General features: G+C 44.8%; 1 protein-coding gene across 4 annotated transcripts in view; it reads right to left on the bottom strand.

Moving 5' to 3' along the window:
* Positions 1-14578, bottom strand: part of FSTL4 (follistatin like 4) — a 196333-nt gene that overhangs the window by 135774 nt on the left and 45981 nt on the right. For 3 of the 4 annotated variants that reach the window (XM_032703171.1, XM_032703170.1, XM_032703169.1), the window contains exon 4: positions 819-1055. The exons of the other annotated variant lie outside the window; for it this stretch is intronic. In XM_032703171.1, the coding sequence (XP_032559062.1) occupies positions 819-1055 (237 nt within the window). The remainder of the gene's footprint in view (positions 1-818; positions 1056-14578) is intronic. 4 annotated transcript variants of the gene reach the window in all.

Raw genomic sequence — 14578 nt, 5'->3', positions numbered from 1 at the left:
TAAATGTCACTGGATATATTTGCAACAACCCACTCAAATCTTCCTGTAGGTATATGGAGTCATCTTTGACAATGAGCTTGCAAGATATACTCTAGTGAGGCCTTTATGAGGCCTCTCATTAGAAGTAAAATAATTTACAACTCCTTTCATTCCCTGCCATTTCATCACATGCTCCTACTCCTGCAGTCTCCCTGGATGACAGGATGGTACAGGGAATACAAAATATTAACGGGAAAGACATGGGACTGGTAATTTGGTGCAATGATGATAATGAAATTCGCTCTTGAACCAGTAAAAGAGCTGCAGCTGAATGCATCCCACTGCTAACCAGAACTGACCTTAAAATTACTCAAAACTCTGTCCTTGCTCCTTTTTTCATCCAAACAGCTCCTTTCCTCCGCCTGTGTCACTTCCCCAACTGGGTTTTTGTTTCTCATCGTTGCAACAAACTTCTTGTTAATACCATCTACTTTTTCTTAACGTCTTTTCTCTCATTCGAAGCCTTTTCAAACGAATTGGATTGTAAAAAGTTATTATGCTGGCAGCTGAAAGGACTGAGCAGCACAACTACAGTGCACACAACGCGTACGGCAACGTTAATTATTTACCGGTTCCCACTTTGATTACATTTCACATGGTGATGACACTCAGGGGCTTAATAGCTGCATAAAACATTGTGTATGTTCTCTGCTGTCCCGGCATAAATCACCCCTGAAAAATTCAGCTCTTGGAAATAAAACACCGCGTTCAGCCGTTTCCCGGGATTGCGACGAGCGGCGGAAGCTCCGCGCCGGCATTGATTTCGAACAACGCCCTACCTTTGAAGAAACACTCCTTGCTGTGGACGATGTAGATCTTCTTCCTCTGCAGGCAGGAGGCTCGGTGCAGCTGGCAGTGGTTCTCGTAGAACCTGCCGTCGGAGCCGCAGACGGGCATGTAGGTGGCCCTGCACTCCTCCAGGCAGCGGCACTCGGGCTGGCGCGTGGCGGGGTTGAGGACGCAGCGGCTGCCGCGCCCGCACGGCTTCTCACAGGGGGCCTGCAGCCCGTCCGGCTCTGGGGAGAGCAGAGACACCGGTGAGAGCCACGTCTGCCCCGACACACCGCGCTCCTGACGGCAGCAGTACGAGAAATAAGTAATCTGGTTTTATTCTAGGCAAAACGAATTCAGTGGGGAAACGGGGGGCGGTGGGATTTTTCTTGTCTTTCATTTAATCCCAAGGGTTTTAGGCGCCTCGTGGAGGCAGTAAGGTGAAAGGCCCCGTCTGGGCCCGATGCCAGGGAAACGTCATGGTTGGGATAGGGAAAAACTACAAAAATGGAAGATATACCCTGGCCACATGGCCGGCCTTTGTGTGCGGACACAGTCAATCAGGAGGGAGGGCGACACCCCCTCCCAAATTCAAAAAATTACCTTTTAAGGTAAAATACCTGTTACCTGTTGAATATTTAACATCTTAAGTGACCAAGAGGGTACAAAAAGGGCGCGTTTTCCAAAACGCGTGTACTTTTCCAGGCCATGTGACTTGGGATTGCACCCCCAGAGCTGCAATAAAGGATTTCTTGCTGCAATTTTCCTTGTCCCGCAAGTATTTTGTTGCCATTTCATAAATTAAAAGCAAGGATTTTTCCGGCAAGCAGCCAAGGCTTTGGAGCAGCCAAGCGCTGCCCTTTGAGCAGCAGCGGTTGGAGGTGCCCTCAGACCTCCAGCGCTCCCTCCTCGCAACACTCAAAGTGCTGCACGGGGAAGTGAGGGACGTGTGGCCCTTTGTTCTTTCAGCCCCTCGCAAACCCAGAGCCCAGAATAAACCCCAGGGAGTTCCAGTCAGAAAGCAGCTCTGCAAACCTGCACTGCTGCAGCCACAAAGTGCCCCGAGTGCCAGCACACTCCAGCTCTGCCCACGCTCGGCTCCCACCTTGCCAGCCAGAGGTGTCCACCCAGAAGCACAATGTCCCCAAGGCTAAAACACACACAGGTTTCAAGGAGAGCTCAGCAGACAATTGCTGAGAGCTTTGTAAAAAATAACCCTCCTAGAAAGACCATCACTGGAGTCAAGGAATGTTACTGGAAAATGTTTCTCACTGTAAAAGCGACCACGAGTCTCTGAATAATGGCACACAGGGAAAAATAAATTTCTACTGCTTGTAAGAATTCACTGGATATGATGTTCTGAATATTACTGTACTATCTGCTGTTTGATACTATTAAAAGGGTAAGGAAGCTGCCCTTGTGCTGTAGCATTTTCTGCTTATGAAGTTTCCTCACTTAAAGGCTGACACAGAACATCACTATAATTCACACAGGACAGGGCACTTCCAAACAAGCCACTGCTCAGAGCAATAATTAGCATTATACTCAACCAAGAGAGTTTCAGGAAATCAGATTATTCTATGCTAATTGGAGTACACAGAGTTGAGCATTACAAAGGGATGCTGCAAAAGGCATAATTACAGCAGGAATAAGCACTTCCTAGTGCACAACCTGCTGCCAGGCTTGCACAGCCTTCCAACAGCCACAGACTCCAGCTGCATCTGCACCAGGGACTCAGTCTGGACCAGCAAGGTGGTTTGGAAGCAAATCCCTGTTCTCTACAAGTACCACAGGTAGGTTTGGCTCTTGGTGAGGTTTTGGTGGGCACCAGCTTTCAAAGGATGCTCAGGTGGAAACACTGCCCCAGATGTGCTCCAGCATCCAATGGGACACATACTGCAGCACCTGGAGCACCACAACATCCTCTCAAGTGCACCCAGGGCTCTTGCCTTCAAAGCTTTTTCAAGAAGCCAAACAATTCAGAGTCAGAGCACAGACCAGAGCTCATCCAAAGCCCCCCAGTCACATGTAACAGAGATGTGAGGAGATCAGCACCAGCTACTTCACCCTACCAATCCCTTTTTAAATTCCCTGCTAACACCAAAACAGCCCCTGCCTTGCCCAGCATTTCCTGCCAAAATTCCCCAGTGTTGAAGGTCCATTTCCTCTCCTCGTGATCAAGGGGTTAAAGCACGTGCACAAAGTTTCTAACAAAACCTCATTTTTTCTGGTCCCCATTAAGCCTTTGTTTTTATCACTGTAAATCTGAAAGAGAAAAAAGCCTGTTATTGGAGGATTAACTATTTGACTCAATAACTCATTAAAATTCCTCCAACTTGGCAAGCTGAGAAATATTGACTTTTTCTGACTTGTAATAAACTAGAAGGTCAAAGCATCTCTGAGCAGTGCAAAAAGTACGGCCCCTGGAAGGAGTGTCTGACTCTTCCTTCCTTACCTCACTAATTGTTCCAGAATTTTTGCAAATTATCCTCAGAAATGCAAATTTTGGGACCTCGGGAAGACCTCACTGTCAAGGCCATATTATTTATAGTGCCTGCTGTAAATCAGAGCAGCACATAGGGTGAGGGCTCGAGGAAGCTCTGGCCAAGCATCCTCCTCCTTCTGGTGGCAGGACCTGCACCTGTACAGCACTTGGCTTGTCCATCACAATGGGCCTCAAAAGACACGTTTTGGAGACTGCTGTTGATATGAAGGGTATTTAAAAATGAAGATTCAAGAGCTATTATTGTCTATATAAATGTAATTCAGCTACAACTACAGCAAAGCCCTTCCTGGGCTGTCTTGATCGCTCAAAATTGATCTCTCAGAGCTCACACCAGCCAAGGACTGCACTGTGCATCCCACTGAAGGTTATTTCTGCCTCCTCCTTCGAGGTGGGTTGCTCTGATTTACTGCACCAGGTCACATCTGGGCAGGTCACAGCTGCACTCTGCCCTGACAGCAGCAAAAACCCTCTTAAGAGCCTCAAGTATTTTTTGTATTTTGATTTTTCATATAAAATTCGCGTTATTGAAAACAAACACTGTTCTTATTAGAAAGGAATTTTGAAGTTTTTTAATGATACACCCAAGACTTGGTTAAGCACCAGCTTACAAAAAAAAAAAATAGATAAAATACTTAATCTTTCCTCTATCCACGGAGAAACCCCAGAAAGCCTGGCTACCTTTATGCCTCATTCACTCTGTTCAGAGTTTAATTTATTCTGTGTTCCCAGATGGACAACTCCTGGTTAAACACAGCTTAGTGTGGTAAGGGCGAGGCAAACAGCCAGAAAGGAAGGATTCAAGTATTTGGGAATCCTGATCCAAGTCCTCTGAAACCTGTGTCTGCGAGCAGAGTGTGAACAAGGGATGCCTTTGCCAGAATCTCATCCTGCTGACAGCAGCTCTTTAATTCAATTATTATTTGCATAATCCCTTGAAGAACTAAAGCTGCCCACAAGCACCCTGAGCTGTGGTGAGGGAGCCCAGCACAGTGCAGGGTGTGAGACAGGACTGAGCAGTGTGAACAGGGAGGAGAGAAGGGATTGGAGTGTAAAAGCTTTGCTGTTTTTATCCAGGTTTTATCTGGAGCAGCCCCACACACCATGGAAAGGGACTCTGAAGGTGGAACCCTGGGCAGGACACTGCTGTGCAGCCCAGTGGCATCAAACAATACCTTCCACTGGTTTCTTTGGCCACATTATTAAAAAGTACTGAATTCCTTGCTGTTACAAGGATTATTAAAAACAGAAATGGGAAGGGTAATCAAGTGAAACTACAACTAACTGCTCCCAGTATTTATGAGCCTCACTGCACTGCATGGAAAAGGCATAATTTATTCAATTTATTAGTTGCAAAGAAAGTAATTTACTTAGGTTAAAAATTTATCATCTTGCAATACAAGCCACTTTTCAACACTAATGAAGTTTACTCAGCATGGCCAGAGTCTGAGGTGTTATATTGCACTGGAGCCAGAAAGATGGGGAGAGGAAGCCCAGTTTCATTTTCATACACCCATGAACACACTTGACTTCTCAAATTGGTTCCTGGTTGCCCCTGAGAAATGTGGAATTCCAGTGGAAAACCAAGAGCTTGGTGCAGGCAGAAAATACCCGAGGTCAGGAATTCCACAGGGCTGGTTAACAAGCTGCCTGCATCTCAAAGCAGGACTTAATCACAAAATTAAGATGTTGCTGCCACAGTGGAGAACATTAATTCATAAAGACAGAGACCTCATCTACCTTTCACACACCACTAAATATGTTACACATCAGACTGAGGCTCACTGGCCTTTTTGTTTCCCCACTCCCAAATGAAATCCTATTCCTTACTTCAGCAAAACTCCCAAGGAGTTCAAAGGAAGATTGGGTTCAGGACAAGCTTCAATTAGGAGGAACCAGACAAACCCATCACAGACAGCAAAACCAAAACCAGCTCTATCAGATCACTACTCATAAAAAGTGGCTCACACACAGCAGAAATGTAAATTCCTACATTTACATGTAAAAAGGGAGTTTGCCCTCAAGCAACAGTGAGCTCCAGCAGGCAGCTGGACATCCAGGTTTATTGCTGGTCTTCCAGGGTTATTGCTGAAGGAAAAAGTTTAGATGTTATATCAGGCTGGAGCCAAAACTAGAAATTTTAATTATATAGGTTATAACTGAAACTGGATGGTTTTAAACCAAGTCCTTCCAAGGCAAGGCTGCACCTTGCAAATGGTGTTTTAAAATAAAAATAAAATCAAAATCAAACCCTCTGTGACATGATAAAAATATTCAGTCTCTAAACTCAGTTTACTTCCATGAGGTAAAAGGGTCATGTAAGAGGTCACGGGCTATTCATCCAACATCTCTCCAACATTTTTTTCCTTTCCCATAATGAAACAATTTTCTATGGTCTAAAATTCTTTGTTACAAACCTTTGTTGTTATAATTTATTTATTTTTATAAAGAAAAATGGTGACTTGTCCTGGAGACTAATACAGAGAGTAAGATGTGCTCCAAGCATCTGATTTGCTATAAATGCAAACTATTTTCCTTCAAGGTCCAGGAGACAATTCTGTGTGTGTGTGCACACCTTGGAGCAGGATGGAGAGGGACACATCAGCCTTGGAAGAGGAGGATGAAAAATCAATCATTCCCACCAATTTAGATGCTCTACATTAAACAAAAGGCAGGATGAGTTGGAAGCCTCCTCAGAACAAAAACTAGCCAGATATCCCAGACAGTCACATTGTTTCAGGAGGACTCATGCAGAGCTGAAAAATCAGAACCAACACCAAAAGGAAAGGAAAATATACTCTGGAAAGGAGGCTTGTGAGAAATAGTTACTCTGAGAACATCAGGATGAAGAGAATTGCTTAATCTGTGTCTGCAGTTTAATATCAAACGAAAACAAACTGTAATTGCTCAGCAGAAGGTCCATAACAGTGAGCAGTTATTCTGCAAACAGCACCAAGGAAGCACTCAATATTACAGGGATGTTTTCTGTATCAGTTTTTACATCTGAAAACGGGGATTGATGTTTCTTTCTGTATCTGCCAGAACTCTGAAACCCATTAGGGGTCATACCATGAAAAGGCATTTGAAAATCACAAGTAACCATGCTATTCTTAGTGTAATTAGCCTAATTTTGTCCCATTTCAAATCCATTTAACCACTGTGAGATCAAAAGCTTCATCAGATATTATTTTTGGATGGTATTGTGTTCTGTGAGGGTACTAAGAGAAAAAACAGAGACAAAAGACACACACAGATCAAAAGATCCAGACTCCATGTAAAGCATATACAGAGATTACTGCAGCAGAAACACCAACCCAGACATGAGCCCATATATATTTAGAGCGTTGCCATGAAACTCTTACCATGCACAATTTGCTTGATTTTTCTCCTCTTGAAAGAGCAACTAAAGAGGCAATTCATAAAATGGCTCTTTATTAAATGTTTATCTAAAGTTATCTATGAGAGGTACTGCACACTGAAGGCAATTTGATTGCATTACTCCTGTGCAGCCAGAACAGACACAAACCCAAATCTGTGCAGCTCCCCCTTGGCATCACACCTCAGCCTGTGTCTGTGAACTGTCTAGCAGGTCCCACAACCAGCCAGCCACGAAACAGCACCATGGCAGCAGAAGAGAAATGCATTTCCTGCATGGACCAAAAGGATTAAGTGTTCAGGGCCAGGGTGGACAGGGTTTGGAACAACCTGGTCTAGTGGAAGGTGTCCCTGGTCATGGCAGGGGTTGGAATGAAATGAGCTTTAAAGTCCCTCCCAGCCCAAAGAATTCCATGATTCTGTGATTTAATTCAGTGTTTCCCACATTTCCAGTGCTGGGAGCAGCCCAGCAGCAACGTGCAGATGCACAGCCATGTGTGCACATCTTGGTCCTGGTTTTAATATTCTCAGTATTCCACAGCCCCCAAAATGCTGAAACTTTACAGTCTCAGATCTGGAGGGAACAGATCACATTAATACTTTGGTAAAACTCTGTATCAGAAGGATTGGCTCTTCTGAAGGAAGGCAGTGAAATTCCCATAAGGTCACTGCTCAAAATCAGTCTGGTTGTCTTTAATCTTGCTCATGAATCCTCTGCCTGCCCCATTTCTTCACTCCTACTCTCAGCACCAACCTTGCTCCTCCTTTCCTTGTTTTCACTGGGCTTTTATCCTTTGTGTCACGTCTCTTTCTGCTGTTCCTTCAATGAAATTCTTGTGGCAGAGACTACGGGGAGATTGGAATCCAATAATAAAATAACTATGGATGACTTGCCTGGTTTTGTGTTGCTCCTCCGATTACGGTACCAGTGGAGCTGCTGGAGGGAAGCTGAGCAGCCTGGATCCTCCCAGCTGTCTGCATTCTTAACCTTTAACTCTGCCCATGCACTCTGCCCTTTGCTTGCTCTCCTTTCCTCCCCAAGATGCTCAACCTCCCCTGGATCCTCCACCCTCGCCAGGAACCGAGACCTTCCCACAGCCCTGTCCCCAAAGCTCCTCGGCACGAGTCTCTCACTTCCACCTATTTTTCAACATCTGATCTCAAAATTTGCAGAGTTTTACCCTCTCTTTGATCACTTCTGCCTGGAGGAGGGCAAAATGCATAAAACCAGGTGTACTGAGACGTGCTGCAGTGGCAGGGGACACGCACGGCCGTCACCTCTCACACGGGTGTCAAAGCATCTCGCAGTATTAACAGTGGTTCAAAAACAAAAGACACCCAGTTCCAATCTGAGGAGCATTCTACAGCCTCACAGAAATCTCTTCTTTTTCTATTTTTCGACTCATTACTTTGCAATAAGACCATTTATCAGAAAATACATCCATTTGTTTATTGTACGCCTATTTTCCCCTTACACACAAACACAATGTTATTTCAGGCTGGAGAGAAAGATGTTTTCGGTTTCCTATTTATTTTCTCATTCAGACATCGGTTTCTAAGGCTCATTGAGGAGAAAGAACAGAAACAGAAAGCCAGCTCATCATTGTGTTTGTCTCCAAAAAAAACAAACAACCACGTTATTCTGATTACTTATTTTTGGTTGGACGAGGAACAGATAACAAGCTTTTATAATTAATATTCACTTGGTTTCCTTATTACATTATTCTTGCATTCAGCTCTAAGTAAAAAAAAAAAAAAGAAAACCCAGTCATCTGACTTGCACTAAATTGTGCAAGTGCCACTGTATGAGGCTTCCCAGTGATGGATTAGAACCCTCAGGGAGTGTCAGCTCAGCAATGCCAGGGTCAGCACTTCCTTTCCTTTGAGAGGGGCATGTCACACACTTCAACCTCACAACTGAAGCCACATCTTTAAAACTGTGTTAAAACACATCTCAAAAATGTGCAAGAGGCAGAAGCACCAGACTAGAAAAAGATGGAGGTTGGCAGAGGGTACAACTTAAACATGCAGCAATGAAATCACAGGGTCACAGAATGCTCCAGGTTGGAAGGGACCTTAAAGCTCATCTCATTCCACCCCCTGCCATGGGCAGGGACACCTTCCATCTGCCCAGGTTGCTCCAAGCCCCATCCAACCTGGCCTTGGACACTTCCAGGGATGGGGCAGCCACAGCTTCTCTGGGCAACCTGTGCCAGGGCCTCCCCACCCTCACAGCCAGGAATTTCCCAGTATCTAATCTAAATCCACCCTCTTTGCTTGATGCCCTCACTGGAGATAAGGAAGATCGTGATATGAAAGGGGCAAAAAAAAATCTTTAGGATGATAATTTCAAAAGACAACTCAGCTTGGTCTGTTGAGACAATGAATCTATGCAGTCTTTTACTGTCCCCTCCTTCCAACTAGACTAATTTACAAGGATAAAAGCTTCCAGAGGGAATCCATCAATAGTTGCATCTATGTACAACCCGCAACACTTCTGTCATTTCCTACTACACCTTAAGAAAGGCAGAGAGCTGTGTGAAAATTAGGGACTGGATTCATTTAGTGAGTCTATTCCTGAGAACTGATGTTTTGCTGTGGAAGTTGCCATTCTCTGGAAATAAAAGGGGAAAAAATATTAAAGCTATTTAATTGTAATGGGGTTTGTGTTAGTGCAGGTGTTTTGTGTTTGGGTGGTTTTTCACTCCTGGCTGAAGAATAATGTGTGTTTGACTCATGGCCACTTTCCTTGACGGAGGAGGATTAGTGCCCCTCCTGCATCACACCTTAATCAGCACAAACTTCCAGCTTGAAACTGTTGAGGCTGCACAGTGTCTTTTCACAATTTTTTTTCCCCAGGACATTTCATTTCTGTTTTCCCAACCAGATGCCTCAGAGCCTCACAGATTTTGAGCACAGGAGCGTTACCACATAACACGAGTGTGAGGCAGGAGCCAACAGGTCCATTACAGGGAGAATTACAATCACACAACTACTGGACAAGGGTGTGTTACATCTGTGTGGGGACACAGAAGAAAGGATGATATTATAAATCAGTTTTCATGGAATCACAGAATGATTTGGGTCGAAAGAGATCTTAAAGATCATCTCATTCCACCCCCTGCCATGGGCAGGGACACCTTCCACTGGACACCTTCCTCCAAGCCCTGTCCACCCTGGCCTGGAACACTTCCAGGGATGAGGGGAACACCGCTGGCAGCATGTCCAGGACTGCACCCACAACTTCAAATACTTCATTATTTGAAAACCCACCCAGCTTTTGGAGCCCAAAGGTTTCTAAATGAGCCGATTGCTAGAAAGAAAAACTGAAAACAAACAAACAAACAAATAAAAACCCCAACAGGATTGCCTTTAAAAATTTTTAAGAGCAGGATACGTCTTTAAAATAATCTTTATATGCATTAAGCAGTGCTTGTCAGATATGGTTCATAAAAACTCGTGAACAAGGCAGATTTAGTTCACAGTGATAGAAAACCCAGCACTTCTGAGGGTGTTCTCAGATCAAACCCACCCGTGAAGTACGAGCTGGTTCAGATGTGCATGGCCAGGCCCAGCAAGTCCTTTTCAACTCCAGTGTTACCAACACATATAAAAAAACCCCACAACATCCCCCCAAATCCCTGACTCCAGGAGTGCCCCAGCAGCTCCCCTGCCCAGCACAGGAGGCTGCAGTGCCTGGAGCTGGAATTCAGAGCTGGTCAGTGTGAGGGAGCAGCAAATGCTCCAGGAGCTCAAAACCAGACTGAAACATCTCCACAGCCCAACACAGATCAATATCCATTTGCAATCCCCTTTCCCATTCTCTGTTATCTTTAATGAATTCCCATTCCAAGACTGAGAAATCAGGAGAAACACTATTTTTAAAGCAATGCCATGCAGGCTTTCTGCAGTCCATGCTAAGTTTGCAATTCTCCACTGGCCTGGTTGGCTATTTGTTGGCTAATCCCGGGCACCAGGATACTCCAGCACACCCATATTTTGTGGGCACTTAACTCCATCTGGGGCCAACATTAACACACAGAAACCTCCATCTCCCACAGGACAAACCCCCTGAGCCTGGCAGCAAACGCACCCCGGAGCCAACAGCCACAGTGAATTCCCAGCTTTTAGAGGCTCTGTCCCTATTTGTCACCCCCTTCCTGAGGATTTCACTTCTGCATCAATAAAGGAAATTACTCTGACTGTGACTGAGGATTCATCTCCCCTGACTATCAGATTTCAAGATCTCTCCCTACTCCTGAGGTAAATACCACCAGTACACCTCCACCTCTTTTCCCAGTCCTGCCACATCAGCCCAACCTGCACCAAGCAGTGTTAAGTGTATGCATCGACATCTCAAACTCCTAAATTCAACAAAAAGACATCTTTTTTATCCCCACTTACCCTCCAGCAGTTACTTCTCCCCGTGCTCTTCTACAAAGGAGGGCAGCAGAATTAATGCCATTTCTCCTGCATTACAAACCTTTTACTCCCTCTGTATTTGCTCCGTGCTGAAGGAAGCATTTTAAAGTGCATTTACCTGATGGAAGAGTTATAGGCTACTGAAAGGATAATGCAGGAGGATGAAAAAACCTACTAAAAAGCTATTTTGAAAGTGAAAAGCCTTTAAACTTCACATAATGTTAAAACTGGCTCGGAGGGTATCGGTGCAGAAATGGAGCATTAGCACCAAAATGCTAACATTAGCTGCCTTTTTTTTTATTATTATTCTGAGGAGTAGAATATATCACCAGTTTCTCAGGTTGAGACAACCTAAAAAGAAAAATTTCGAAGAGGTGAAAAACAGATGAAAATCTGTAGCTAATTAAGGGTTCCTGCAGTGGCTGTATTTTTGTTTCAAATATTTTTAATTTAATCTGAACTTTCTTAATCTGTACAGCTGGGCATCTGGCTCAGGAAATTGCCTTGTTTTGGGGGGGAAATGAGCTTTTTCCCCTCTGTGGCATCAGTGCTGGTCCACAGCCATGCAGAGAGTCCATCCAGGACTGATCCAGCAGCCTCCACTCTGGGTGTGGGAGCACTCCTCACTCATCCACACAGGAGAGCTGGCTCTGAAAGGGTAGATGGAAAATAACAGGACATGTATTCACTCCCTTCCCTTTGAAAGTGCTCTGTACACGGAATAAAACCAAGCAACCACTGATCAAATCAACAGAGCACTGTTTCCCTTCGAATACAAAGGCACCAAATGAAAACAAGAGGGTCACATTTAATAGCAGAAGAGGAAAAGCTTGGGATAAAAAAGCAGGAATAAGCAGCAATCATCAGTCATCAACATCAGAGTATACTGGGCAAAGGCAGCATTATGGGGTTTTTTATTCTTCTGAGAAAGGGAGTGGAACAAAATGCATTTGGGTGCAGGGATGTGGCACATGTTGGACTGATCCACATGGACACAGCACAACTACAAGAGAGGAGCACAAGGTGGGCACAGATACCTGCCAAGGCAGCAGCTGCACCTGAACACAGGTCAGATGAACGCCAGGAAAGCCCCAGAAAACCAGTTTAAAGCAAAGACATGAGATGCCTGGCACAAATCAAGAACAGGCAGGCACCACATTTGGGATTGGAGGCTGGAACTGGGCTTTTCTACCAGCTCATTCCCTGGTGCCTTAGAAAAATGAAGGAAATCTATTGGTTGTAAAATGGGGGGACAATTCACGGAACTCCCTGGTCTGTCACCCTGGCATGTCCCACTCGTCCCTTTGGATCAGGACATGGAGCCCTTGGGCAGCTCCAGGGGAGTGAGGTGATGGGGAACCAGATCAAAAGAAAGGCAAGAGGGGCAGCACTTTCTCCAGTCACTTTGGACTGATGGTCCCCATCTGTGGCCAGGCAATGCATCCCTGTGTTGCCTGCAGGAGCTGAGGAAAAAAACTCCAAAGCAATTTAATTGGAGATGAGAGAAGAAAAGGGTTTAATTTGTGCCCGGGCATAAGATTACGAGATGCATCCCAGCCGTGTCCAGGTGTTACAATTTAGAATATTCTCTGTCCAATCCCAAGTGTTTCCACCCCGTAGCTTTTGCCCTGCTCCATCCCCGTCCCACCCCCTTGGAATTGGGGCTGGGGGCTTTTTGAGACCACTTCTTCATCTTCTTCAGAGCACAAAGTGTACACGGTCACCCAGTTCTTGACTGTACTTTTGCAGTTCAGGCCAAGGCACAAATGCTCTTAAACAAAATAGACCTACTCTTAAAGAGAGACTAAACATTTTCTACTGGAATTCAGGGGATATTGATATGGGAGCATGGAATGGGGTGTGTGGGGGTTGAGGAATGTGTAAACTACTGTGCTAAAGGGTAGAGGAATAAGGGCTGCTGCTTCTAAAATCTACTTTTACTACTTAACTACTTATAAAGCTTATAAAAAAAAAATTAGAAAAACCAAAAAACCTAGAAGAATCTTAAGGCATCACCTGCGAGCGGCTCCGTCGAATCGACCGTGGCACAAACCTCCTGCAGCCCATCCAGAACCCCAGAACACACCCAGCAGCCAAATTCCTGCTGCTGGTTTGTGCTCACAGTAAATAGGATTACTGGCAGCAGTGAAAAGTGAAGTCCTCTGCTGAACAACACACTGGGGATGGCAGCTGCTTTCCAGCCTTGCACTGCAAATACCACCTTGCCAGAGCTTTCTGTGCTAATGGGGCCTATTTTCTCTACAGGAAAGGAAAAGGCAGGAGAAAATTCAATTTTTATGCTTCCGAGCCTGCTATTGATGTGCATGTGTTCAACTGCTCCTGTTCCCATTAACACCCAGCATGGGAGATTCAAACAACTTCAGGGCTGCTACAAGCTGGGGTTGTCCAGCAGACAGAGTAAATGTTTAAAAAAAAAAACCAACCAACAACAAAAAACCCAACAAAAAAAGTGTTATTTTAACATTTTCCGCACTAAATAATGTAGCACGGTGTTGACTTAAAAACCTGCACTTCTTAATGGAAATATCTGTCTCCCCCTAAAGCACAAACCAGAGCTGGCAGCTATTTGTGTTCATAACCCTCACCAACGGGAGCTGCATGTGCAGAGCAGGTCCTACAGGGATCCCAGAGGGTGATTTACTGACTCCAACACGACCTGCAGGCACTAAATGGCTGCCTTCAGCTTACTCAGGTGGAAGAACATGCACAGTGCCCATTTTGGGGGGAAAAAAGGTCTGAAACTCTCAATAAAACAAAAAAACCCACCAAAACCCAAACTCTTGGGTGTCACTCTGAAATGGAGTGAATGAGCAGCCAGCAAGGAGGGAAGAGGGGAAAAAAGGAAAATGAGAAAAAGGCAAATTCCTCTCTGTGTGATGGCAGGAGCCATCCTGAACTGCGGTCAAGTCTCCCAAAAGTTCCCATTTAAAGTCATAATTGCCTCAACAGTGCCCATTTAAGTGGGTAAAACATATTAAAAAATTCAAAATTATGGTATCTCCTCCTAAGTAAATGCCTCTCCATTAGAAACAGGGCTCAGATTCTCAGGAATGGAGCTTAGAGGAGAGGGGAAAGAACATTTTTCTGGTATTTTTTATGTGGAAACGTTGATCAGCAAGGAAAAGGTGACCCCTGGGGACAGGGCCTTGGTGGCCCCAAGTTGGCACAGGCAGCTTTGTGGGTTCCAAAAACTACTTTGGAGTTTCTGGGCTCCAAAAGCCGTCCAAGGCTTCCTCCCACTGGATTTGCTACATTTGTACTGGCAATTCAAATTGATTTTATAGTGAAATACTGCTGTGGGATTAGAAACCACCATGTGAGGTGCAGATGTACTTAACATAACCAGTAGCAAACACATAGTTATTAAACAGAGGGGTGGGAGTATGAAAGAATCATAATTCAGCACTCTTAGAGCAAATACTGCATTTTGAAAGGAAAACCAAGGAT

The sequence above is a fragment of the Chiroxiphia lanceolata genome, chromosome 15 (genome assembly GCF_009829145.1).
Source record: "Chiroxiphia lanceolata isolate bChiLan1 chromosome 15, bChiLan1.pri, whole genome shotgun sequence".
Lineage (NCBI taxonomy): Eukaryota > Metazoa > Chordata > Aves > Passeriformes > Pipridae > Chiroxiphia > Chiroxiphia lanceolata.
Note: the sequence above shows the minus strand (reverse complement) of the source record. Positions and strands in the feature narration are given on the sequence as shown.